The sequence below is a fragment of the Populus trichocarpa genome, chromosome 3 (genome assembly GCF_000002775.5).
Source record: "Populus trichocarpa isolate Nisqually-1 chromosome 3, P.trichocarpa_v4.1, whole genome shotgun sequence".
Classification (NCBI taxonomy): domain Eukaryota; kingdom Viridiplantae; phylum Streptophyta; class Magnoliopsida; order Malpighiales; family Salicaceae; genus Populus; species Populus trichocarpa.
The window spans coordinates 7,004,290-7,029,662 of record NC_037287.2 but is presented as its reverse complement, the minus strand read 5'-3'; the positions used below and the strand labels follow the sequence as shown (position 1 = coordinate 7,029,662).

The window sequence follows — 25,373 nt, the reverse complement described above, 5'->3', positions numbered from 1 at the left end:
AAGCGCGGGCCACCAATCTAATTAACTACAACTATTTTTTACATTTAAATATGAGAGAAATAAAGCATGGAGATCAAAATGTAAATGTTAAAAATTACAAGGATCTATTTATATATGAACACTAAATGAATAGGGCAATGTCAATGTGTAAATAATGGAAATGTGAATCTGTGAACAGTAATCACCATAATTACAATGATTTCATATAATCTTTTAGCATTAATAATAACAATAATAACGATAAAAACAACGAGCTAGTATTACAATATCCATATCAAACCTAAATTGAAAATTTTCACTTTAACCCAATTAGACATAAGCCAAACCCAACCCGATCAGGTTTTGGATATCCATTTGGTATTCATCGAGTCTCCAATAGATATTCATACCCAAACCTAAACTTAAAACCAAAACCATAATGTTTTGTGCACTTGATAAATCTTACATAAAAGTAGTTGGATTCATCTTTTCCTAAAATTATCCAAACATAGCAATTCAAGAATCATTGGCATTTGCACTCATCAAATGTGTACAACATATAGATTAACACTAATACCCAATATACATTAGGACAAGATGCATTTCAAATACAAGATAAGAGAAGCATTATATCTATTTTCAAATACACTAATAGCTAGTATACACTAATAACCTTAAATCTTTTGAGATTTTTTCATAATATCATGCATTATATCTATTTTCTTATACTAGAAAATTGAACATTAAATAAAGAATCCACGATGCATTCGTCCACTTGATCTACTATTGACACGGTCTACATAAGAAAAAATACATATAAGTAGTAAAACATTATATTGAACATTAAAAATTGAGATTTCATTTTCTTTATGGCACGAATTATTCTTATAATAAAAACATATATCCTTCATTACAATCAATATCATCAAATATGGTGGCATAATTATCTCAATCTAGTGTCGCTACATCTAAAATCAATCCATAAAAAAAGTTAGGAATGCACTTCAATAAATTATTAAAATGCATATTACCATAATAAAACATATACAAAAGTTAGGAATATGATTCAATAGCTTTGAATGACTTTAAAATATTAATTTACCATTACCATTTACCAATTGCAACTAGTTGATAAACCAATAAATAAAAACAAAACAAGCTAGTTTTGTGGTTTGCTATGTCATAAGCATGATCAGTCCATTCTTATTATTATTTTTTGATAAAGTGATACTAACATACACAAAAGATCCATCAATAAATAAAAACAAAATAAGCTAGTTTTATGATTTGTTATGACATAAGCATGATTAATCAATTCTTCTTCTTTTTTATAAAGTGCTACTAACATATACAAAAGACCAACCTTTTCTATTCTTTTATTCCCGCAAGTCTTTCATTTAATGATTTGATATTGTCCTAACTTGATTCCTTTTCCAGAAGAATTTGATTGCTGAAACAATTTTCCACTAATCAAAAACTGGCAACAAACATACAAAAGAAAAAATATAGATTATATTAGCATAAAACATTATGCAAAAAAACACAAAATAAATCAACCTTCGGTGCGATACTACAGTGTAAATCTAGATTGAAAGATGAGAGAGTTAGTTGGAGTTGTTGGTATTGCTTACTTGTTATTGATGGATCTACACTTAGTTAGATATTAGAGAAGAGAGCAGGAGGGAGAGTGATAAAAAAAAAGGGAAGTGTGATTTGTGTGATGAGGGAGACCCTCAACTCTTAAGTCGGTTGGAGAGGTAAGTGGGATTGAGAAACCCTAGTTTCTCTTTAAATATATAGGTGGGTAAAAATATAATTTTTTAAAACTTTAAGGTTATGTTTATAGTTAGGGTCTAGTTCGAGCAGGTTTAGGGTTGGGCAGTGCAATATCCATACCCTACTCAAACCCGGCTTTTCAACTTCGAGTATTACCCAAACATGAATGGGAAAAAAAACTCATATCCATTCAGGTAAATTCTGGTCAGTATCCATCAAGTTCGAGTGAAATTGTCATCCCTATTAGTATTAGAGCAAATTTATAAATCAGTCCCTCAATTTCTCAAAATGAATTAAATAGTCCTTTTAATTTAAATAATAATAATCAATAACTTGATCGGTGTTGTCAATACTTAATTTAATATTTTTTTCATTAATCTTTCCATATAGTCTATTTTTATTTTTTTCTATTTCTTAAAAAATAAAATAAATTGAAAAACAACATTAAAGGGGTGAAAAGGGATCAATTTATAAATAGATTAAAAACAATATAGAGACTAATTAATTATTTTAAAAACTAGAGGGTGAAAAGGGATCAATGTATAAATAGATCAAATTATAATAATTTACTCTTTTTTATCAATATAGTCTTATCCACAATAATTAGACTCGACTTGGGGTTGACCCGACCATAAACTCAGGTTGTAGGTCAAGTTGTTAACCTAGGTCAATTCAACTTTTGACCCTTTTTTTTTTTGTAAGAAAAGCTCAAAACAACTTCAATTTGGTCAATAAAAAGTCGGTGTTTTTCACTGTCCAACTTAGATCAGACTCTGAATTAACATGTTATTAAATTGACCCACTAAGTAATGTCTCATAATTGTGATCTTATTCTACAAAATCTTAGATTGGTTTGCTATTATTTTTCATTTCCATTTTTGTTTTAAATTTCTTAAAAACATAAAACAAACTTCCTTCTTTCATATTTTTTAAAAGAAAAACAATTCCTATAAAAAAAATTTAAAACCGTTTTGTTTGGATTTGAGAAATATCTTACAACTAGTTGTTAACTTCATATACTTGTTGATTTGGTCTAATCACTTGATTGAAGGATATTGATGACTTTTTTTTAGTCCTTTGGATTTTTATATTAAGTCAATTAACTTCTTTTTTTTCAATTCATCTTTTAACATTGTGTTCAATTGAGATTGAGATGAATAATTTATTTCAATTTGCTTTTTATGGGGCTGTTATGATGTCAAAAAAACATTTTGATATTGAGTTGATGCTTGATTTTACAAAAAAAAAAAATTAGTTGTAATGTTTGCAAAATTAGTTTTTTCCACCCACTAAAAACAAGCCTTTCTACCTAGACAATTATGCCAAATTATCTTTAGTCCTTTTAGTTTGACAAGTTGATATTTTGGTTCCAAACTCTATTTTTATTACATTTCAGTCCCCAAATTTAAGAGAAGAGAAAAAGTCACTGAATAACAGGATAAGAGAGAGAAAATTACTGATTAGCTAGATTTTATTGAAAAAAAAAAAAAGATCTTGGTGTAAACGAGTTCTTTTCAATGAGATGAGTTTCATTAACGTTTTTTTGGCCTTCATCTTTTCTAAACAAAAAAGTAGACAATGCTTAAGTCTTTTAAATTTAGGTTGATTTTTTTATCTTTTGACCAATTTTTGGCTAACTTTAGGCTAAAAATAGATTTATTGAGATTTTTAGAGTGTTTTTTAGGTATTTTCTAGTAAAAACTAGTTGAAATAAGTTTTCAAGAAATTTGAGATCCAACTTTCTAGCCATTTGAGGTGGTTGGCATTAAAGCTAGAGTAGACAATGAATCAACTAGTATTTTAGCATGCCCACGCTCATCTACCCACATTTTTCTGAACCAAAAGCAGGCCCATCATGCCTAGCCATTTGGGCTTTTTCAAAGCTTTTTTTTTATATAAAATTTTGCTTCAATTTATTTAAAATAAAATAGGTAAAATTAATTTTAAATTTTTTTCAAGTGAAATTATGATTGTTATTATGATATTAATAGGCACTCTTTTTGTAATGCCCTAATGAATTTTTTCTTTAAAGCTTAATCAAAATTAATTATAATTAAATAAATATTATTATATTTGAGATACTATATATTATATATCAATCAATTTGATATTTATTTTTAATGAGATTTTTCCTTTTTTACAATGTTAGCAACATCTCGTTAATTATTGTATGTGAACCTGCTATGTATCTTTCACTTTTTGGTCAATGAACTGTGCTTCTTATAAAATAAAAATTAAAGAAGGGAACATTAAATGAATCATAAAAGGGAATTTTAAAAAGAAAAAAAAACATTTTTTCTCCATATTTGATTCGTTGTCTTTATTGTGAGTTTTTGTTATGATCATATAATTAGCTAAAATACATTCCAGAAAGTTTCCCATTACAATGCACAAGCTGTATATCTTTATTTTCTTTAATAATACACTCACATCGAAAATATCAAAATATTTTTTTTCCTATTTTTATCGAAACTTGTATATATAATTTTAACAAGTTGTTTGAAAAATTATTATTATGGTGAAGTCAAATGTAAAAGAAAAAGAAGAAGAAGAAGCAAATGAATTAGATCAAAGGTTTTAATTAAATGAAACTTTTTTTCTTATCCTTCTTTCAAATTACCTAGATTGGTTTTTTTGTTGATTCTTACTTGCAATTTTTATTAAATTAGAAACTAATGAAAATAAATTTATTGTAATAAAGTTAATAGTAAAAGAAGGAATTATACATTAATAGAGTTGAAATAATTACTTTTCTTACAATAAATAATTTTATTGTTGTATAATTAAGTGATTATTTTTAAGAGCTCCCTGCAAAATTGAATAGGAAAGGACAACATTATCCTTTGATAAATAATTATAATTAACTATGGTTGAAGGATAATTAGGACATTTCACACAATTTGATATATATATATATATATATATATATATATGGAAAAATAGTAATAATAAATAAATTAATATGATTAATTAGGTTTTCTTATTGTGCCTTTTTTTATTAATTAATAAAATGAATATGAATATGAATTTGATTGTCTTTTTTATTAATTAATAAAATGATTGACAATGCTTTGAACCTGACTTTTGAAAGCTAAACACTGACACTTATAAACATGTTTATTTAGAACTTAATACTTATTCATAGGAAAAAATACAATTCATTGTTACTATAGTTAGAGCAACTGTAGTACTTTAATTCTAAATTTGACTTTGAATGTATGTGTACAATCCATGTTCATATTCAAAATAATTGGTTTGAATTACTTAAGTTTGTATAAGATTTATAAATATGCTTTTGAACTTTTGAATCTTTGAATAAACTAATATTTTGGTATAATTAATGAATTAATTTTAAGCTATATATGTTAGTGAATTTTAGCATGCCTAGCCCAGCTAGAGAGATGACCGAATGTGTAACACTCACCCTACCCTTATTTTGTTTTTTTCAAGATGGTTTAGAGGAGATTTAGAATGTTAAATAGTTGCTTCAAAAGTTTATAGTTGATTTCTAGACTTTAATATTTCAATTATTAGATAATTGATGTGTGATAAAGGAGATTTGAAGATAAAGTAATAAGCTAAGAAGAAAAAGGTAAAGAGAGAAGAGAAAAAGGTAAAAAAAAAACAAAGAAAAGAAGCTGAAGAAAAGAAGAATGGGGGTTCAAAAAGTATGCCACTTTGCAATTTTTATTCAATTCATTAACAAATGTCTAAAATTTTAAAAAATAGAATATAAAGACTAAAACTTCAAGTAGAACAAGCAATTAAGCGTATTGCCTATTAAATAAAATATCTAACAACAATTAAATCAAACATAACAAATAAATCCTAATTAATAAATCTCAACTAAAAACTCAAATAAATTAAACCAAAACATACGTTAAAGCTCAATCTCTTAACAGTTTGGGCTACCCTCCATCGTCTATGACCACACAAGTGCGTAAACAATGTCTCAGGTTTGGTAACTCTCTCGGGATTAGATAAACTCCCCTCGAGTGTAGTTTGAGGCGGTTCTAATAATACTCTCAAAGATCATGATTAAGCTATTGTGATATCTTTCTAATAATCCAAGTATAGTCTAAATCTAGTTATCTAGCTCATATACTGGAATTCGTTGAAGTTAATCATCTCTGGTAAAAACAACTTGTGCATCCAAAGTAGCATTAATATATTCCTTTTATGTCAAAGATAAGGATAATAAGGCAGAGATTTCAAAAGAATCATTAGGGATAAATTGTTGTGTTTTATATAGAACGAGGTCCTTCATGTCAAAACTATGACTAAATATCAAAGTTTAGTGACAGTTTAATAATATAATTATTTGATTAAATCATTTACAACACCAAGATACAATAGTTTAATGAAATTATAAGGAGTGTTTAGTTGTATGTTGTGTGTTTTTGTCTATGAACTTATATGAGTTGTTGAATGGTCGTTTATGGTTTTTAGAATTGTTGGATGGTTGTTTATGGTTCTTCGAATTGTTGTATGGTTGATACTTATATATGAAATTGCATAGCTTGACTTATTTTACATGGTGACCAAGATATTTATAGACCTTGATCACATCAACTTACATCTAAAGTGTGGAGAATAATGTTGCAATAAAGCTGAAGTGCCTCATAGCGTGTGAAGTATCTTGGTAAGTGAAGAGTGTCGTGCCATTGGTGAATTGATCCTGGCTTAACATTGGTGGAGAAGTTGGTGATTGATTAGGTAGAAAATAAATATTAGCTAAAAAAATGGTGTCTACTCTACATAGAAAAATTTATGTTTACACTTTGAGTGGTGCTTGTTATACTTGCAAAGAGAATGTATGTGCCATTCTTGGGAACTAAAAAGAAAAATCATTCCCAACAAAATGCATGTCCCATGCATTTCTTCTGTAAAATATGCACCTATACTAAAATATATACATTTTACATTAGTCAACAAGATTTTGTATGTAAATCTAACAACCATAAGAAAACAAGCAAGATTTAACGACAAATGAAAAAAGAAAAGAAATGGGTTGGCACAAAAAACAAAGCATGAGAGGAAAAAAAAAAAAAAGGTCCCGAAAGCAAACTAAAGCTTTGATGAGTACACCCCTTTAACCTTCATAAAGATCTTGAAAGGACAAATTTGTAGACACCAAAGAAGGCCATTTGAGGAGTTGGAAGGAGCCACATGCATCGCCCAAATAGGCGTTGACCAACTCATCTAGCACGTGCATTGCAAGCGTTGGTAGAAAGCCTACTGGTTGTTTGGGCATCCTAGTCTGGAACTAAACTCGCCTCAGACTGTCTAATACCTACTGAAACACACACCTCTATACATTTTTTTAAGTTTTTAAAAATCCCACAAACAAATTCTTTATACGGCACAACAAACATTACCTCGAACACCAACACAAAATTTTGTATGTCAATTAAGCATCATTTTTCTAGCCATTATTTATTTTCTACCTACTCAACCACAAACTTCTACACCAATATTAAGCCAAGATTAGCCCACCAATAACACATCACTCTTCACAGACCGAAGTACTCCACACACTACAAATAGATGATGTAACTAAGTTCGATGCCACAAAGTAAGATAAGTCAAGCCAAGCCATGCAATTCATATATTAGCATCAACCACTCAACAATTCCAATAACCATATCAATCATCTAGCAATTCCAAAAACCACCAATAACCATTCAACAATTTCAGAACCATAAACAACCACTCAACAAGTCATACAATTTAATAGACAAAAACATAACATATATATACATACTCCCTACAATTTCATTTTATTTTCCTTTATTGTACATTATTTTTCCTTATATGTTTTCTAACTTAAACACTGGAGTGTGTTATATTCCCCCAAGAAATTTATTTGATAAGAAAGCTTATAGATAAGTGGTCAAGCTCGTTCACTTCAGTAACCCAAAGATACAACCGTGGAAAGCACCAGTCTAAAGTTTTTCACGACTTCATTAGTGTCAATCATATACTCAAATTAATGGAACTTTTACTCATGTTATTCAAAATTATAGGATGCATAATTGTCCAACCAACTTAAGATCTAACCCAATAAAAGATCTGAATCACTAGGTCATCAAATCAAATCAATTGACATTCTTTAATTTTTTTAATGAAGGATCACCATGACGTGATTTTGATTTTTCTTTTCCTTTTTTATATCTCATGGTTAACTCGGTCGTATTTGAATTAGGTTAAGTTATATTGGTTAGATCGATCAAGTCAACCAAAATTTGATCAGGTTAACCAGGTTTGACCGGGTGGGTTGGTTTAATTTCAAGCCTAGTTCGGGTTTGGCCTTAGGTCACCAAGTTCCTAGATCAACCCACCGAGTCAAGTTTGATAATTATGGTAGGGTACAATCTGATTTCACTTAGTCCTAACTCAATCCTTGATCACACCGATCTTGATTCAAAATGTCTTGGACTAGTATTAGTTAACTCCATGTGTCTTGGTCTTAATCTTAGACTCCTTAGATCCAAGATCATTTTGATTCTTGATAGCCCAAAATTCAATCCCAAACTTGTCCTGAGCCTAACCCTTGATGTTTGGACCTAATCCTAGCCCAACCCCTGCCATCTTGGACTAGTCTTGGCCTAACCCCTAAGAACTTGAGGCCCAATTCTCAAATCCAATCCCAATCCAGTCCTAGCCCCGCCCCTAACATTAAGACCTGATATCAACCCAACCCCTCGCCCTAACTTTTGGGCCAGTCTCTTCAGATCTCTAGGCACCTTTGATCTAGTCTTAGACTGTCCCGAACTTAGTTTCATCCTAATCATGACCTAATTTCTACATTAGATTAATAGTGTAAAAACAAGTTCTAAAAACATTTAAGAAAATTTTTATTTTAAAAAGTTTTGAAACTTATTGTCAATTTTTATTCATCAAAACAAAAAAACAAAAAAAAAACATATTTTCATATCTTGTTTACAATTTTTTGAAAACAAAAACAGAACAGAAATCAAGGGGTGACTTGGGTCAGGTTCCGAGAGTAAAAACTATAAAACCCATTGATGCTTTCTAAAGCCTTCCTTTAGTCAGATATATTACTGCAATGGCCTATATTAATGTGCTCATTAAATTGAAGCTGCCAAAAAAAAATCCAAGTGAACTGGTATTGGCTCCTCACCAGCACTTTCCCAGAAAGCAAATCTGGCACAATTTTCCAAGAGCAAGGTACAAACCAAAAGCAAGCATAAAGCTGTATCCCGGGACTCAATGCAGCATTGCTATCCCCTGACCTGGAGTTCAATATGCGACAGGAACTTTCCATGTTCACTAGGTATTTAGAAGCGGAACCAAATAGATGACAGAACAATAAATAAACAAATGGGAACTCGATCAAGACTATTGGTAATGGGGTAAAAGAAGCATTTATTACCAGAAGCAAAACTGAAAGCAATAACTAAGCATGTCATTAAAATTCCCAGTGAATACAAAGGTAGAAATGCAACCAAGCCAACAAAAGGCGACGGGCTCCCTTTATATGGTTCTACCACTCGCACTACTCCATTCTTCACAACACTAGAGAAAGGTGCAAGGTCAGATTCTGGCCAACCCAAAACCAAGATTAAATTGACATTTTGATGAATGCAATCAAAGAGTGCACCCAAAGAGATGAAGAGAAACAGAAACATTAGTAGGATTTTCCTCTGGCAAAATTAAACCAAGAACGTTTCCATTTTCATAGATGCAAAGGGACGTACACATTTTGGAAGCAAATTGACCATGACAAGCTCATAAAGCATGACATTATGTACACACTAAGTTTCTGTGATTTTATGTACATACAGTATTATTATGTTAATCAGCATTTCTTGTTGTCAGTGCAATGAACAGTAAATAGGTGGGTTATAAAACATTCATCAAACATCCCTTACCTTAAGCTTGATTTCTGCGAGTGAATTTGATGGTTTCTTTGGGCTTGATGGAACAGTGCTGAACTTGTGAACCAAGACCTTGAAACATGGCAAAAATATTATGTAGAGTGCGGCCAAAATAAAGGGTGCTGCTACTAGCCATCCCAACAGCTGCAAAATCATTGTGATGACATTAATTATCACATAAAATAAAATGCCTCCGAAAGGGAATAAAATAAATATTAAAAATGTCTATAGCCACATGGATTTCTCGTGAGCTCCAAATCTCAACCCATATAGAAGTGCAGAATCATCCCAGTGGTTCAAGGAGGAAACTGAAAAGAACAAGTCAAAGCATTGCAGATCCACTACAGTAATTGGACGTTCCATCTAATCTAAAATTTTACAACAATCAGCACTGGGAGTCAAATTAGGTGAGCAGGCATATCAACTGATCGCCGGAGTTAGTGCAGTATAAATTGACAGTATAAGCTGCAAACTATATAGTGATTAGAAGTTCAAGGTTGTTGGTTGCAGCAGTTCAGCTTGCTACATCTTGTGACATGGAATGGAAGATAGGAAACTTTGTTGTTGAAAGAATTTTGGACAAGCCAAAGCAAGTGCCAAGGTATCTTTTATTTGTTGTCCACATTTAGAGTAGTTATGAGCAGAAACATGAAGAAGACAAGGAAGAACTTTATTTCCTGTTTTGTCAGAAGCTGATTAGCTGCAAAAGATGGTCGCCTTTTAAAAGTGATTTCCTACTTAATTTGTAACACATCTAATCCTCCTTGTTCTAATTTGAACTAATGGTACGTTGGACTTTGTCTGCACAGTTTGAGGGAACAGGGGTTTCTACTTCTTCATTATTTGTTAATGCACATGCCCTAATTAAAAAAAAAATACTATCCACATTCTCTAGACAGTGAATAATTAATGTGACAGCATCTTCATAAACTTAATGGATTTTGTACTTCTGGGTGCTGGTTGCACGCACATAATTCAAATAAGATCCATCATCTTGTATGTGGCTCGAATTCTTTAATCTTCTTAACAAAATTTAGTTATGTACATCGAGAACACTAGCTCTGTATCCCACCTCCGACACCAAAATCTGTGCTAGATTACTAACCTAAAGAAACCAAAATCCTCCAACCATCACATTGTAGCACTTGAGAAATTCATTCACAAATACAGACCCACTCTATTAAAACCTTACACTATGAACAAAACATTGAAGTCGCTAATTAGATGGTCCTATGGAGGCATCCTCAACATTCATCCAGCACGTTGGATGAGCATTATTAGAAAATGCTGCTATCACTTGTACCAATTTGGCGCTGTGGTCTTGGATCTTGGTTTAAAAATACATTTCCCAGAATTGTTTACACTTCTCATCAACCGAGCCTCTTTTATTAATAATGCCAGTCTGCAGATAAGGCATTAGGGAGAAAGGGTACAGCAATCTGGGACCACAAGCCAAGTGGAGTACAAAATAAACATTTAAAGTTGTTCAAGCTCAAGTTTGTCAAAATGGGATCATATTTGAAAACAAACTCTAGCTTAAGCTGAGGAAGATAAACTATGACCCCCTCAATCCTCTCAGAGATTGAGCACACAGCTACCGATGTTGAGTATTTTACTCCATGTGGATATTTGATTGTCATATTACCCAACTGATTATCTAGAGGCTGTCATCTAGAAATTATTCCTTTCCAGGATTACTATGTTTTGAAGGGTTTGAATCTATTTGAACCAAGAGATGTTTTGGTGCTTCTATTATTTATATAAGAGTTTCAATGAGGATAACAATAACCTTCTCATATCTAAATGATCCCTTGGAACACCATATCTCCTGACTTCTAAATTCAATGCTCTACTTTAGTATGCTGACTCCTTTCTTCATCCCAAGATGTTTACCCTAAATACTTAAGGAGTTTTATGTCCAGTGAAGGTAAACACTGGAGTACAATCGCGTTCATTCATGTGAGATAGAGAGTAAGAGTGTTGGTTAGAACCAATATGGCTACTTACAGCATGGGCAATACTTAATATAACTTCACGCGAAGCTTGTCCTGTCAAAACCTTTTTCAATGCATCGGATGTCAAAGGAAAAGGAGGTCCACCAGACATAACTTCGCCAAAGCGCAAGAAGGGCACCACCAAACTTGAAAAGGAAAAACATAAAATCAGAATTCAGAAAAGAAAAACGAATCTAGTACATACTTAAGGCGCTGCAATGCATGCGACAAGAAATTGAAAATGTTATTATCAAGTCCGAATGCACATCAAAGCTCCTTTGAGCATTCAGAGACCAAATCACCAAATATTTCCTTAAATCTTTGACTAACTGCCGCAGTATAAATAGATAATTAATCAGAAAATGTGGTAGAAAATGGATCAATGCCAGGTATAATTTTTTTCTTTAAAAAAAAATCACGCAATGTCAACGATGAAGATGGATACGATACCATGATCCATTCCAGGAAGAAAGCAGAAATACCTTAGCTCTATGGGAGTAGCGATGAAGTTAGCTAACAGCACGGTGGGAGCATGGCAAAGAGATCCAAGCAACGCAATAGCCAGTCCACAAAGCAGAACGGTAACACCTGCCAATCATTTCCAAGAAATTTCATTAAATAGCTTCAAGAATCTCATCGAGTTTATCCACAGAACAAAATACATACATACCGCATATAGGAAATATTCCGAGAGCAATACCAAGTGCCGTTGAGAAAGCCAATTGCTTCGGCTCTAAACCCCTGCCAATAAATAAATAAAATAACACCACCACAGAACCTCATCTATAAAAAATTAGATTCAAGAGAAGCTACCTGCGAAGGATTTGATAGAGAGGATCCACGATCTTCTTGTCAAGCCAAGCCAGAAATCCCATCGCCGGCATCGCCATTTTTTCACTTCTTTTTCTATATTATTGATTAAAATTACACGATAAAACACTTTCTTTTTTTCTTTTCTTCGATGAGAATCAAACACTGTATTTAATTCTCATTTCCCTCTTAAGATATTAACAGATTCTCTTCCTTTTTTCTTTTTCTTTTTTTGTATTTTGTATGACTTAAAACAAAAGAAAGGTAGTTGAAACTTAAAACACTTTTGTGTTCAGTCTGTATGCCTGTGACAACATCAGGGATGCCAATTGTCTGTGCCCTTCTGCGATGACGGTACGTTATGTCCTTTTCTTCTTTTGAAAGCACCCGTATTGTCACTATTGTGTGGGTGAGAGGCACAGATTATTATTTCTCACTGTGCTTGTTGTTTTTCCGGTAAAATTGTAAAAAATATATTTTTAACACGGTATGAAAAAATAAATTTGAATTGTAAAATCATAAAATTATAAGAAATTTTTTTTCATACATACTTCAAGCACCTTAAAATACATATTTTAAATAAAAATTTATACGTAGTTCGAGCATCTTAATCAATCCAAACATAATATAATTCTAATTAATTTTTTATTAAAAAAGAACATGTGTTATACATAATAATTCATATAATTCATATAATCCATGCATGAAATATTGAAATATTGAATCACCGATCAAGTTTTATTTATTTATTCAATTTGCAAGAAGATTTAATAAACTTGAAATAATATTATGATAAATAGTTCTTGATCAAATATCTTCAGACGATTTTTAAATTACAGATCATTAGAAAAGGCAACCTCTGGAAACACTTCAAGCAATTTTTTTCAATAAATAAACCAGCAACATCATAATAAGGTGCATTTTGACAACCTTAGGTGGCTCCTCCTAATTCTCTCAGCAGTTCTATTTTTTCTTTCTCTGTTTTTCTCCTCATTTCTCATTGAAAATGTCAAGAAAATGGCAAAATTAACTGACTAACCGAATAGATCTTTCTCTGTTTTCCTCCCCATTTCTTCGATTCAAATAACAGTTTACAGTTCATCAGTGCTAATCAAGAGAATTAATGGAGTAATTATTTCTCTGATTCAATAATAATTGACATCTCAATTATTTTTTATTCTCTCCAGTCTCCACCATTAACAAAATATTATGAACAATTGAACATATTTTCTTTACTGAATTTGCCATCAATAAAACAAACGAGACTCTGAGAGCATAAAATAGGCAGAGAGCATAAATTTTTGAATAAAAATTCATTACCAAATTTGCAAATCACTTCAAATTTTCTACTGCATATTCATTACCCAATCACTTTAAAATCATCATACTAAATTACTAATCATTCCATCAAGCAAAACATTATAAAAGGGAATAATTTTTTTTCAAATCATGGGCAATCAGGACCGGGAAAATACAGGGGATTGGGGAATATTATATTATAAATAGAACTTCTTACGGTGAAGACTGAAGAGGAAACCGGCAAGCCGAAGACTGAACTTTGAAGTCTTAAGAGAAAACTGTTGATGTTGGGGAAAAAAAGGAGATCGATGCCGCTGTTGATGAAGAATGAAGACTGAAGAGGATGTCGTTGATGATGGAAATAAAAAGAGAGAGGCAGAGTATCTTTGCCCTTGTACTTTTTTTTTTTGTAGATTTTGTCTCTATACAAATATTCTTATGGATTATTAAAAAAAAAAAAACTTAAAAGAGCTCAATGCAAACACTTTGGACATGCACTTCGGATTGACTCAACGGGTTGATCTGGAATCCAGTAGCTGGATTGATCCAGGTAAAACAAAAAACTGTCTAGGGTAAAAACTCAGTAAAACCCGGTCGACCCGAGACTTGGCCAAACCCGGACGAGACACGATGTTTTTTTTTCAAATGTGATTTTTCTCCTATATCCCTCTTTTTTTATATTTTTTTTTGTTGGTTATTAACACTTTTTAAAATTCACTATATAAATACTAGAAATATATTTTATTTTTTCAATGTAGGATTTGCAACTCTTTAATATATACACTCTATATTTCCAAGAAAAAAGTTGTTTTTATAATATGGGATTTGAAGCTTTTTCGTATATATATTCTATGTTCACAAGAAAAAAGTTAAGTTTTTTCAATGTGAAATAAAATTTTTTTGTTTATATACTTCAACTTAAAAAGATAACATAATATATTTTCAATATGAAATTTGAAGCCCTTTAATATATATACTCTATGTTTATAAAAAAAAAATTATATTTTTTCAATGTGGGATAAAAAAATTTTAATTTAAATACTTCAATTTTGACATAGTATCTTTTTAATGTGAAATACAAAAGTTTTTAAAATATTCTTTTAAACTTTATTATTTACAATATATATAATATATATTTATATGAATTATTTCTTAATTTTAAAGTTTTTAAAATATTCTTTTAAACTTTATTATTTACAATATATATAATATATATTTATATGAATTATTTCTTAATTTTTTTATATAAAAAATTAAAATTTTAAATAATTTTTTTAATTTTTTAGATTAACTATAAAATTCAAGATCCGATCACTTCACCGGAGTCAACCTCCGGCTCAAGTTTTATAACGAGTGTATTTGGTATTGCGGTAGCTGTTGTGGTTGTGGTTTGAAAAAAATTATTTTATAAAAAGTACTTTTGGTTGAGGTTGGTTTGGTATTTATATATGTTTGGTTAAAAATGTGGTTGAAATTAAGGTTGAAGAAAAAGTAGTTTAATGTGTTTGGTTAAGAATGCTTTTGAAATTGAGATTATAAAATAATTTAAAAATATATATATTACTATTGATGGTTTTAAATTTAAATATTGTAGAATTAATTACTCCTATTACATCATGAAATAAATAATACTTTATATAAAATATTTTTTTATTATTCCATTAAAATATTTATAATTCCATTACGTATAAAATTCATCCGATAAGAACTACAGTTTTCATAATTTTTTGAGCGTGTAATAAAATTAGATAAAATATTATCAGGTATAAAATTGATATTATAGTGCGAGTGAATTTAATTCACTCTATACTAGTTTTTCAGGAAAAAAAATATTATTCACATCGCAGTGCGAATGAATTTAATTCACTCTAAACTAGTTTTTTTTTTAAATATTAATAAAATTAACATTAAAAAAAAACACTTGTGTTAATGGTCGAAGTGAATTGCACTGTTTATTAATTTTTAAGTGAACAGTGTAATTTTTTTACACTATTTACTTAAATAGTATATCAATATATATTATTCATGCTAATTGCATTGTTTAGTGAACAATATAATTATCATGCATGCATAGGCGTGAAAAGCTAAATTTCTTTACTTCTCATTTATAGCATTTCGAAAGCAAAAATTATATAAAATCCATGTATAATAAATTACTTTTCTTCGTTATCAAACAACTATAAACTGCGTTTTAATTAAAAGGCAGCCGCAACGCAGCCGTATAAGCAAACCGCCTCATGCCTAGACTGCTTTAAATGTGGATTTTAATAGTTCAGTAACGATTATACCCTTCATTCTGATTGAAGGTTTAGTTGTGTTGAAAGGGTAGTGTGGGGTTTTCGCATTGCCTTATTGCCTTTTCCTTCTGATCTTTTGAGACGTGGCAAGCTTTTATCCATGTTTTTTTTCCCTTTTGTTCTGGTCTTTAGCTTATCGTTTCTTTATCATTTTCATTTCCTCTGAAGAAGAGCGGGGATGAAACACAGGTTGGAGAAAAATGGAGAAGGATGCCGCATCGGAGATAAGAGAATACTGCCGAGAGAGGGTAGGTGGTGCTGTTGGCAGTGGTGGTTCTTCTCCTTTTTCTAACACAAACTGATAGACGAAAGCCGAAAGAGGAGGCACCATACAAGAAAAAAAGGGGGGCAAGGAAGCCATTACGAAAAAGAGAAATCTACAGAGCGATGGCCTTGCTCTCTCGTCACTGATGATGAGGATGGTTTTTAAGGTTTTAGGCATAGTACACCTTTCTAAGTTTTCTTTTATCGATTTGTGTTTTATTTTGGTATTTGACTCATTAATATGATTTTTATTTTTAAATATTCAGACATGCACTTTACTGCTTTGGGTTTTTACCAAGGTCTGCTTAATTTGTGGTGCAAATTATAATATGCTATACAGAAATTGAAATATAATTTATGAATTATGAATTTCCTGGCAGGTTGGGGAACATCAGGAGGATTTTGTTGTGGGAGATAAGAACTGAAAGATGAGGTTCGAATTTATACATGGATGATGTTGCTCTTCGCGGGTAATTGATATGGTGAGTTGATAAGGTTTTGAATTGCTTTATTTCTAAATATTGAATGGAAATTTTGGTTTCCTGTTAGAATGGAATTGTGGATGCTCTGAATTGGTTTCTTTGTATCTTGCCTGTAATGTGTTTGACATTCTGAGAAAGTTGACCTTTCTTTTTCTTTTTTCTTTTTTTTTTTTAAATGTTTAATGGAATATAATGTTTTCTACATGTTGGGTGTTCGAATTCGCTTAGAGATTTATTATGCTGATAAAAGAGTCCATGTTGATCCCTGTTGTTTTGGGATATGATTGGAGGAAACAGTTTTTTGGTCCTCTCTTAGTGTCCAGGTTTTAATTCTGGTTTTAATATAATTTTAATTGCTTTCCATCAAGTGTAAAAGGAAACATCTTGATGATCAATCAAATCAAACATTCATTTGAGTCACAGCATGGGTCTCTACTGTTAATTCATTGAATTGTTTTATTTATATTTTTATTTTTATCAGGTACAAAGGAAACATGTATATGATATTAAGCAATTGATTTTAACCAGAGATGGTGGAAGTTGTTCTCAACATGTATTCAGTGAGTGCCCTTTTGACTTTCAACGTATTTTGTGACTTGAATTGCTGTTTACATTTTCCATGCATGATAGCTCTGCTGTTGTTTTTGCAATGCTATAATAGCTTTCACCTTATACTCTTGTGCTTCACACAGTCCGAGTGAAGATAGTTCAGTATGTTAAAACTTGTTGCTATGGTTGTTGTTAATTGGAATTCTAATTCAATCTGCACTCCGGAATTGATGACATTCAGGTTTGATCCTCCATGATGACCATACAAGAATAATTCTCTCATATCCCTCCTCAGGATAGTAGATATTGCTGGGTGGTTTGGTTGATTGTATTGCATCGTAAAAAAAGATTGAATCTGAAATGTTGACAAAAATGTAAAGTGAATAATATCTTTTCATGTTGCAATCCTCTAGATTTGTGAGGGTCAAATTTGAGAGGGGAAGACCTGATGCCAACCTCAACACTGAGTAGTAGTTGTTTTAGTTGGTTTTTGCCTTATGATTATTTTTTGTTACTCTATGTATCTGTGAGCCCACATGCACCTAAATTTTTATGAATTGTTAGCTCACACGAACACTCATTTTGTGAATTCCACTTGGGATTATCTTTTTCCATTAACAGAAAGTTGTTCGTTAGGTACATGCAATGGTAGTTGCAATCTCCATGTACATGTTGTATACCTAAATCACAATTTTCATTTATTAATTGCTCCTTATTTATGGATTCAAATTTGAGAGGGGAAGACCTGATGTCAACCTCAACACCGAGTAGTAGTTGTTTTAGTTGGTTTTTGCCTTATGATTATTTTTTGTTACTCTGTATCTGTGAGCTCACATGCACCTAAATTTTTATGAATTGTTAGCTCACACGAACACTCATTTTGTGAATTCCACTTGGGATTATCTTTTTCCATTAACAGAAAGTTGTTCGTTAGGTACATGCAATGGTAGTTGCAATCTCCATGTACATGTTGTATACCTAAATCACAATTTTCATTTATTAATTGCTCCTTATTTATGGATTCAAATTTCTTCCCAGCCTCAAATGCCCTACATTAATATGGGAGAAGACAGTGATACAGAACCCCATCCTGGATTTCTATACTATAATTTCCTTTAGGCAATGATATGGGGCTGGGCAGAAGTTTGGTGGTCTGTTAATTAGTTTCAGGTCTAGGGACAGTCTTGCTTCGGCTTATTCTATTGAAGGCCTCTTGACCAGTTATTCCAATTCTTTTGAGTGATGGTTTGGATTTTTATCAACAGCGATGTGCCTTCCATTCACATTTAAACTACTTGATTTGCGTGCTTTGTCAATTAAATGGTTGGTTAGTCTGCCTATTGTTAGGTATTTCCTCTATCTAGGTGTACTGTTAAATCAAATGCTTTAAGTTTTTGTTGAACTGGTTTTCTCTATAAATATAGCTTCATTTCCTATCTCCTTGAAAGCTGCAACAATTGTTATTTGTTCTTTGAAAATATGGCGATGCCAATGATCAATGAATATAGTGATTCTCCAGCTTTTCTCTAAAAGCCAAGCTAAAATCTTCTCTTTGTTGCTCCCCCACCAGTGACATGACTCATCAGCATGAGATGTTTGATCAAGATCATGACCAAGATTGGAATAACAGTAGGAAGCTGCAGCCACAGGCACCAAGATCACCTTATGCCTGGCTCAAATCAACAACCGATGATTTGGATATTAAGGATAAGTATCTTGGGTTGATTGGAAAGAGAGGAAAGAACATGAAACATCTTTGTCCAGAGGATTTTGGGTATGATCCTCGAAACTATTCTCATAACTTTGAGGATGATTTTCGCAGAGAAGATGAATTGTGCTCAATCATAATTGTAGGGGAAAATTTCCTACCACACGAGAGATTGGTGGTGCTGCTGCAGGTAAGGAGGACAGAGATTAAATTGTGGAGCATATATTTTAGGATTAAGGATATTTGTGGGTTTTATTTGTTGCAATCTAGGTGTTGTGGTTTGTTTCTTGCACAGGCCATTGAACTTAATTTTCAAAAGCAAAAAAATTGAGGAAGAAAAATAGAGTAAGATGTTTAATTAGCGTTTAGATTTGTTTAATTTTTTTTGTTAATGTTTGCAGATTTTGAATTTGGATGGAGAGTTTTAATGGGTGAAGCACTTCGATTGCATTGGCATTAACTATTTAAGAACTTAGGAGTGGAAGAAATGCTATTGAAAAATTAGACATGACCTTTTGAAGGAGCTTGGCCTTCTCGAGAAAAAAAAAAGAAAAAAAAATCCAATTCTAGAAATTAATCAAAAGATTTATGGAATGCTATCCAATTATTTAGTCATTCTATGGTAAAATTAGTTCTGCAACGTTTTATCTTATTGCATTGGCAAGTTAGTGCAAAGTTGGCATTTTTTAACATTTTCTACTTGGGTTTGTAACAAATTATGCTGAAAGATTTGACATTTGGTTAATTTGATGTGTCAAGGAACGTTAATAATAAGAAAAATCTTAGAAAAAAAAACTCAAATCTCAAAGTTAAAAAAAAAACATAAGAAGAGTGTTTTGGAAAATTTCCAAAATTTTTTATTGTTTGAAAATACATTATATCGTGATCCATGTTGGAGCTATTGTTTTTTGAAAACACTACTTTTATGTGTTAAAAGATAATTCGCAGCACGTAAGGTTTGGGAGTGTGATTGAAGTTGTTTTTTAAAATGTTTTTTATAGTGATAGGAGTTGTTTTTTAAAATGTTTTTTTATTTGAAATGTACTAAAATGATGTTCTTTTTATTTTTTTAAAAAATTATTTTTAATATTAGCATATCAAAATTATTTTTTATATATAAAATTATGTTATTTTTAATACTACGGCAAGTGATGATTTTTTATTTATTGAAAAGATGAAGACAATGTTAGAATCAATGGTAAAAAAGAATGCTTAGAATAGAAGCTTGATGACAGAGAAAGGGTTAAAAGTAAAAAAGCCCTAGATTGGGGGGTATCCAAGAAAATTTTGAGGAAGGTTGTGAGAAAGCTAGAAGCAGACCGTATTTAAAGGCAAGTCAAGGTTAAAAGTAAAAAATATCTATCAAATCTAGGAAGGGCAAAAGAGTTTTTTAAATTGAGGAAAGACACAACAAATGCCAATAGTCGATGTCGAGAACAAGTTGAAAAAAAAGAAAAAGATATTTAACTATACATGTCTTTTGGTATCTATGATAAAGCCTATGGTGTTTTCAAATGATTGGTTATTGATTAGTACTTAAAAGTGCATTTTTATCAAGATTTTATATAATCATTTTGTACTTGAAGTATTAAAAACTCCTTAACGCATGTTTTATAGTAACAAGTCTGATAATATAAGATACCTTTAATTTATGGTAAATGTTCATTTTAAATGCAAGCCTATCACATAAATCAAAGGATTGATTGATGAGTTTAACTACTGAAATTGAGAAGACAAAGAGAGGGCTAAGCTTAGAAAAAAAATGCTGGTTGAATTCAAATTGGAACACCATTCGGTTATTGGATCATAATTGGAGCTGTAGAACTTGGATTTAGGTCTAGTTTATATGGATAGAAAGCTAAGACATAGGCCTAAAATTTTCATGAAGAGTCCAAGATTCAAAAGGACCGTTTTCAATTTCAAATTGTAGCAACAATAGAGAAGTCGGAATTTGTCCTGCAGCCTAGACACTGTTCAGTGTTCAGCCCATACCTCGAGTTCTAGAAGTCCAAATGACCGCATTCTTGTTTTGTTGGAAAGCTGAGACAATTTCCCAGAACTTTCATGAAGACTATTTGTTCAAATTCTGATGTTAGCAATGACGTTTTCTGCAGATAAGAAGATAAGGATTGTTACCAAGTCAAGAGGTGACCACCTACTCAACAATTAGTCATCAAATCAATAGTTCCGAATTTTGGCCTATAAAAGGAGGCATTTGCCATGCATTTAGGCATCTTGGTTTTCAGATCAAGATCATATTCTTGTTTCTTTCTTTGTATTTTTATAATGTTTAAGTTTTGCTTTAATTAATCTCTTGTTTATGCTTTTCATCATAACTATGTTCTTATCTAGTTTATTTATGTTTCTCTTATTCACAATGTTTAGCTGAGTTTATTATGTCAAGGTGAAAATGTTTCACTAATGGTGTCAGAATAGGTATAATATAAACTCGACATGGACTTCAATGTTTATATTCAAGAAAGTTTGTTATTAACTTGTCTTATCTTTTTATCTTACTAATTCTTAATACATTGCTTGTTAAATAAATGATTATTCTAAATTTGTGTTGTACAACCCTTGGTACAATAAATACATGGCACTTTCATAGCCTACTGTATGATATAACCGACACCTGTGCTATGAAAGAAACTTGATTTGTTGTTAACATAAGTTAACATCATGAATTCCTAACAATATTTAAAAGTATGGTGTTACTAAAATAAGATAATTAATATGATCATGTTAAAAATTTATAATGAACTATTAAGGATAAATCATCCGATTGGAACATCCTTTGTGTGTGGTTTCTAGTTGATTAATAAAAAAAGTTTATACTATACTTATTTCTAATACTATTAGTGGATCCTCTAACCTTGACAATTGTTTTATATTTGTTTAAGTCCTTACATCAATATCACATCTTAAAGCTCTCTTCAACTTCTTTTCTGTTATTATCTATTTTTTTATTTATAGTTTATACAGTTAACCTCCCTGTGGTTCGGCCCCGGTCTTGCCGGGTTATTGATTACTTTGACACTCCTGCACTTGGGATAAGACATCAATCTTTTGATCGTGTCAGTTATCCATCAAAGAAAAAGTTGAATTTGCTTTATAGCCTCTATTAGGAGAATATTGATGTTTTAGGTGAACATATAATATGTGGCACGATTATATGTCATTCTTTTACAAAGTTAATGAAATAGAAATAAAGAAATGACAAGGCTAATGATTAACAAAGAACCTTGACCTTTCCTTCGAATTGAAATTTGAGGTAAAGGAATATTAGGAGATAAATGATAGGCAATGAGTTTTAGTATTCTCTTTAAATTTGAGATTAACAATAAAAGGAGTGACATAGTTATATGCCAATGTTTGACCTTGATTGATAACATTGAAAGTTTTTGACTAATCAAAAATCCTGATAAGAGTGAGACATGGTTATATGTCATTATGAAGGAGTTTCCTGTCCAGTTTTAGGAAACAAGATTTATTGGTAAAATATATGGCATCTCACTTTCTTCTACAAAGACATCAAGAGAAAGAGAGTTAATGAATAGTTGATGGTGATTCTAGGTTTTTAAAACCCTTAAACACTTTTCAGCCTATGAATTTCCTTTTTTTTTTGTTGCCATTAACCATAGCCTGCATTATATGTTTTTAAAACCCTTTTTAACCAAGTAAACAATTTGAACTGATAAATGACGCTCTTAAAACTTGAAGAGCTTTTCTATAAGGGTCATGACTTCACGAACTATGCATGCTGAGAAAGTCCTGAAAATGAGATAAATTTTCAATAGAACCTTGAGTCTTTGCTCAAACCTCCTGCTGTTGAAATCCATGAAAGGTCATCTCATCATATACCATCAAATGATATACTCAAAATCAGAGATTAAAATTGACACAAGAAACCATAGAAAAAACTATTTTAATCTTATAATTGATCAATTTCTATTTTTAAAATACAAAACAATCAAAGGACTGCATGTATTGAATAACATGTGTTGGGTCTTTGACTAAAGAAGCATAATTTTCAAAATACTTTTAAAAAACTAACATCTCTCTAATTTCATTTCAATAATTAGACTTGAGCAGACATGATTTTTAAAATGTGCGAGTTGATTCTAGAACAAGAAATATTTTCAAACAAAAAACAATATTGGTCGAGTTTGCAAAGTCCTCAACAAAAATGACATTAACACTTCTTGATCATCCTTGAAAAGTTAAGTAGACGAAGGCAATACAGTGACCCTAGAAAGGAAAACAAGCACATTATCGAGAGTAATGTTGCTGAAAGACAACCAATGATTGAATGAACACCAGTAGCAGTTAAGAGTAATGCTACACTCAAAGGGCATCTTCATGTCTGAAATCTTGGTTTGCCCTCTAAAGTATGGTTATGACACCTGAAAGAAGTGATCGTATAGGTGCATTTGGATAAATACACGCCATCAAGACTGACTGTGGGACAATCTGCTTTGAAACTCATTAATTCAAGTTGCATCTCACCACATGAATGTGGGTGATAAAAGGAAATATCATTGATGATGACAATACGTTTCTTTTCATGATCTAGTTAGATGGGCTGAGAGGAATTCATTGAGAAAGACATTGAGCGTACAACAATGAGTCTTTGTTGCCTGTCTGAATGACTTAACAGTTCCATGAAGGTTGATGATAACATATGCTTAAAGAGTATGGTTCAACTAAAGGCAACTTCATGTCTAATTGATAATCCTAAATGAGATCGACATTAGATGATTGTTGGCAGACTACACACAAATGATCAGAGGGTAGTTTTGGGAGAATTTTAAAAGTTAATGATTTGTTAAACTCCTTTATCAATCAAGTAACACCACACTTGGGGGCATGATCAGATTTGATAAACAATGAGAGAAGTAATAGTCGCAAACAACCTAGGATGGGCACTTCATTTACATTTGAGTGGAGGACTAGCATAAGGTAGACTCGAATGAGTTGATGCATCAGAAAAACTAAAAAGGTTTTAGATAGCAAATAAAGGCACCCTATGGTGACGGAGCATCAAAGAGAGAGGGGGATATATTTCAAACTAGATAAGGATGTATGCATGTCATTTAACCCTAAAGCATTGCATAAATGTTTTTGAATTTTATAGGGAAAATCCTCAATGAAATCCAATAAGATTTTGATGAATCTGAGTGAAAAAAGAAAGAATTATTGAGCTAATGATAACAAAGAATTATAGTTTTGACCCTAGAATGAGAGGAAGGTGAGATAAACTCTACCATTAGAAAATTCTCAAGAAAATAAAAAGATCAATCTTGTCATCATGAAGAGTCTTCAAGTCAACCCTGCAATCAGGAAGCACAAAGTTTTCAAGCCTCGCGATTGGAAAGTATCAAGTCAACCCTGCAATCAGGAAGCACAAAGTTTCCAAACTTGGCTATTAGGAAATATCAAGTCAACTATACAATTAAGAAGCACCAAGTTTTCAACCCTGTCATCAGGAAATCCAGTTAAATCCAATAATCAGGAAGGACATATGTCAATCCTGCAATTAAAAATCACTAGGAAAGTTCAAGAAGAACTTGATCAAACCCTATCATCAAGAAGAAAGAAAAGGAAGAACCCTACCATCAGGAATCTTAGATTTTAAACCCTGCAATCAAGAAGAAAAGTGAGAAGAACCTTACTATTAGGAAATTCTCAAGAAAAGAAAAAAGTTCAAACCTTGTCATTAGGAAAAACAAGAAAAAGCCTACTATCAAGATTTTGAGTTTTAGGAACCCTGCTATCAGGAATCTTAATTTTTAACTCTACAATCAAAATGTTTTGGATTCAATCAAAATGATTAAATACACCCTTGGAAAGTTCTAGTTGAAAGGGATCGCTGAGATTTAGGATTTTAGGTCAACTGAGCTGAAAATGAAGACAATTATGTAGGAGAATAGTTATGAGAATACGGTTATCCTAGGAGCTAAAGACAAAGGCCAAGGTTCTAGTTAAAAGGGGTCTTTAGATTGAGATTTCAAGTTAACCTAACCAAAAGGACATTGTGGTTCTAGTTAAAGGGGATCGCGAGATGAGATTTCAGGTTAACCAAGTTGAACACAAAGACTAAGGTTCTGGTTAAAAGGGATCTCTAGATTGAGATTTCAAGTTAACCCAACCGAAGGCAAGATTTTGGTTCTGGTTAAAGGGGATCACTAGATTGGGATCTCAGGTTAGCCAAACTATTTTTCAGATTTGGGTTCTAGTTAAAGGGAATTGCCAGATTGAGATTTCAGGTTAACTATGTTATAGTCAAAGATTTTGATTATGATTAAAGGGATCAC

At 31.5% G+C, this 25,373-nt stretch overlaps 1 protein-coding gene, 1 long non-coding RNA gene and 1 pseudogene across 7 annotated transcripts; 2 read left to right on the top strand and 1 right to left on the bottom strand.

The window, feature by feature from the left end:
* Positions 1–477: 477 nt before the first annotated feature.
* On the bottom strand, positions 478–12,798 carry LOC7483548 (uncharacterized). 6 transcript variants are annotated; one of them, XM_024596586.2, is made up of 7 exons: positions 12,464–12,789; positions 12,321–12,391; positions 12,133–12,238; positions 11,664–11,796; positions 9,651–9,800; positions 1,343–1,429; positions 478–775 (listed from the first exon to the last, which is right to left on the bottom strand). In XM_024596586.2, exons 1-6 carry the CDS (start codon positions 12,538–12,540, stop codon positions 1,373–1,375), a joined length of 594 nt encoding a protein of 197 aa, XP_024452354.1. In that variant the 5' UTR covers positions 12,541–12,789; the 3' UTR covers positions 478–775; positions 1,343–1,372. The 6 variants fall into 6 exon arrangements, with proteins under 6 accessions (XP_024452354.1, XP_024452353.2, XP_052307763.1 ...); XM_024596585.2 differs by lacking the exon at positions 1,343–1,429 and having other exon boundaries at positions 12,464–12,790; XM_052451803.1 differs by lacking the exons at positions 478–775; positions 1,343–1,429 and adding an exon at positions 8,626–9,076 and having other exon boundaries at positions 12,464–12,798.
* A 3,350-nt stretch (positions 12,799–16,148) lies between these two features.
* LOC7483549 (uncharacterized) lies at positions 16,149–16,804 on the top strand. The gene is made up of 2 exons (XR_002980752.2): positions 16,149–16,487; positions 16,701–16,804. It is a non-coding gene; the product is annotated as an uncharacterized LOC7483549 (long non-coding RNA).
* Positions 16,805–18,671: 1,867 nt separating this feature from the next.
* LOC127905094 (uncharacterized) lies at positions 18,672–19,427 on the top strand (annotated as a pseudogene).
* Positions 19,428–25,373: the final 5,946 nt, after the last annotated feature.

Bases quoted from the DNA above. Each gene is read 5' to 3' on its own strand.
- LOC7483548 (XM_052451803.1), bottom strand. From the start codon at position 12,540: ATGGCGATGCCGGCGATGGGATTTCTGGCTTGGCTTGACAAGAAGATC. The intron at 12,392-12,463 runs GTAGCTTCTCTT...ATTTATTGGCAG, and splicing joins CTCTATCAAATCCTTCGCAG to GGGTTTAGAGCCGAAGCAAT. The intron at 9,801-11,663 runs GTAAGTAGCCAT...ATGATTTTGCAG, and splicing joins TATTAAGTATTGCCCATGCT to CTGTTGGGATGGCTAGTAGC.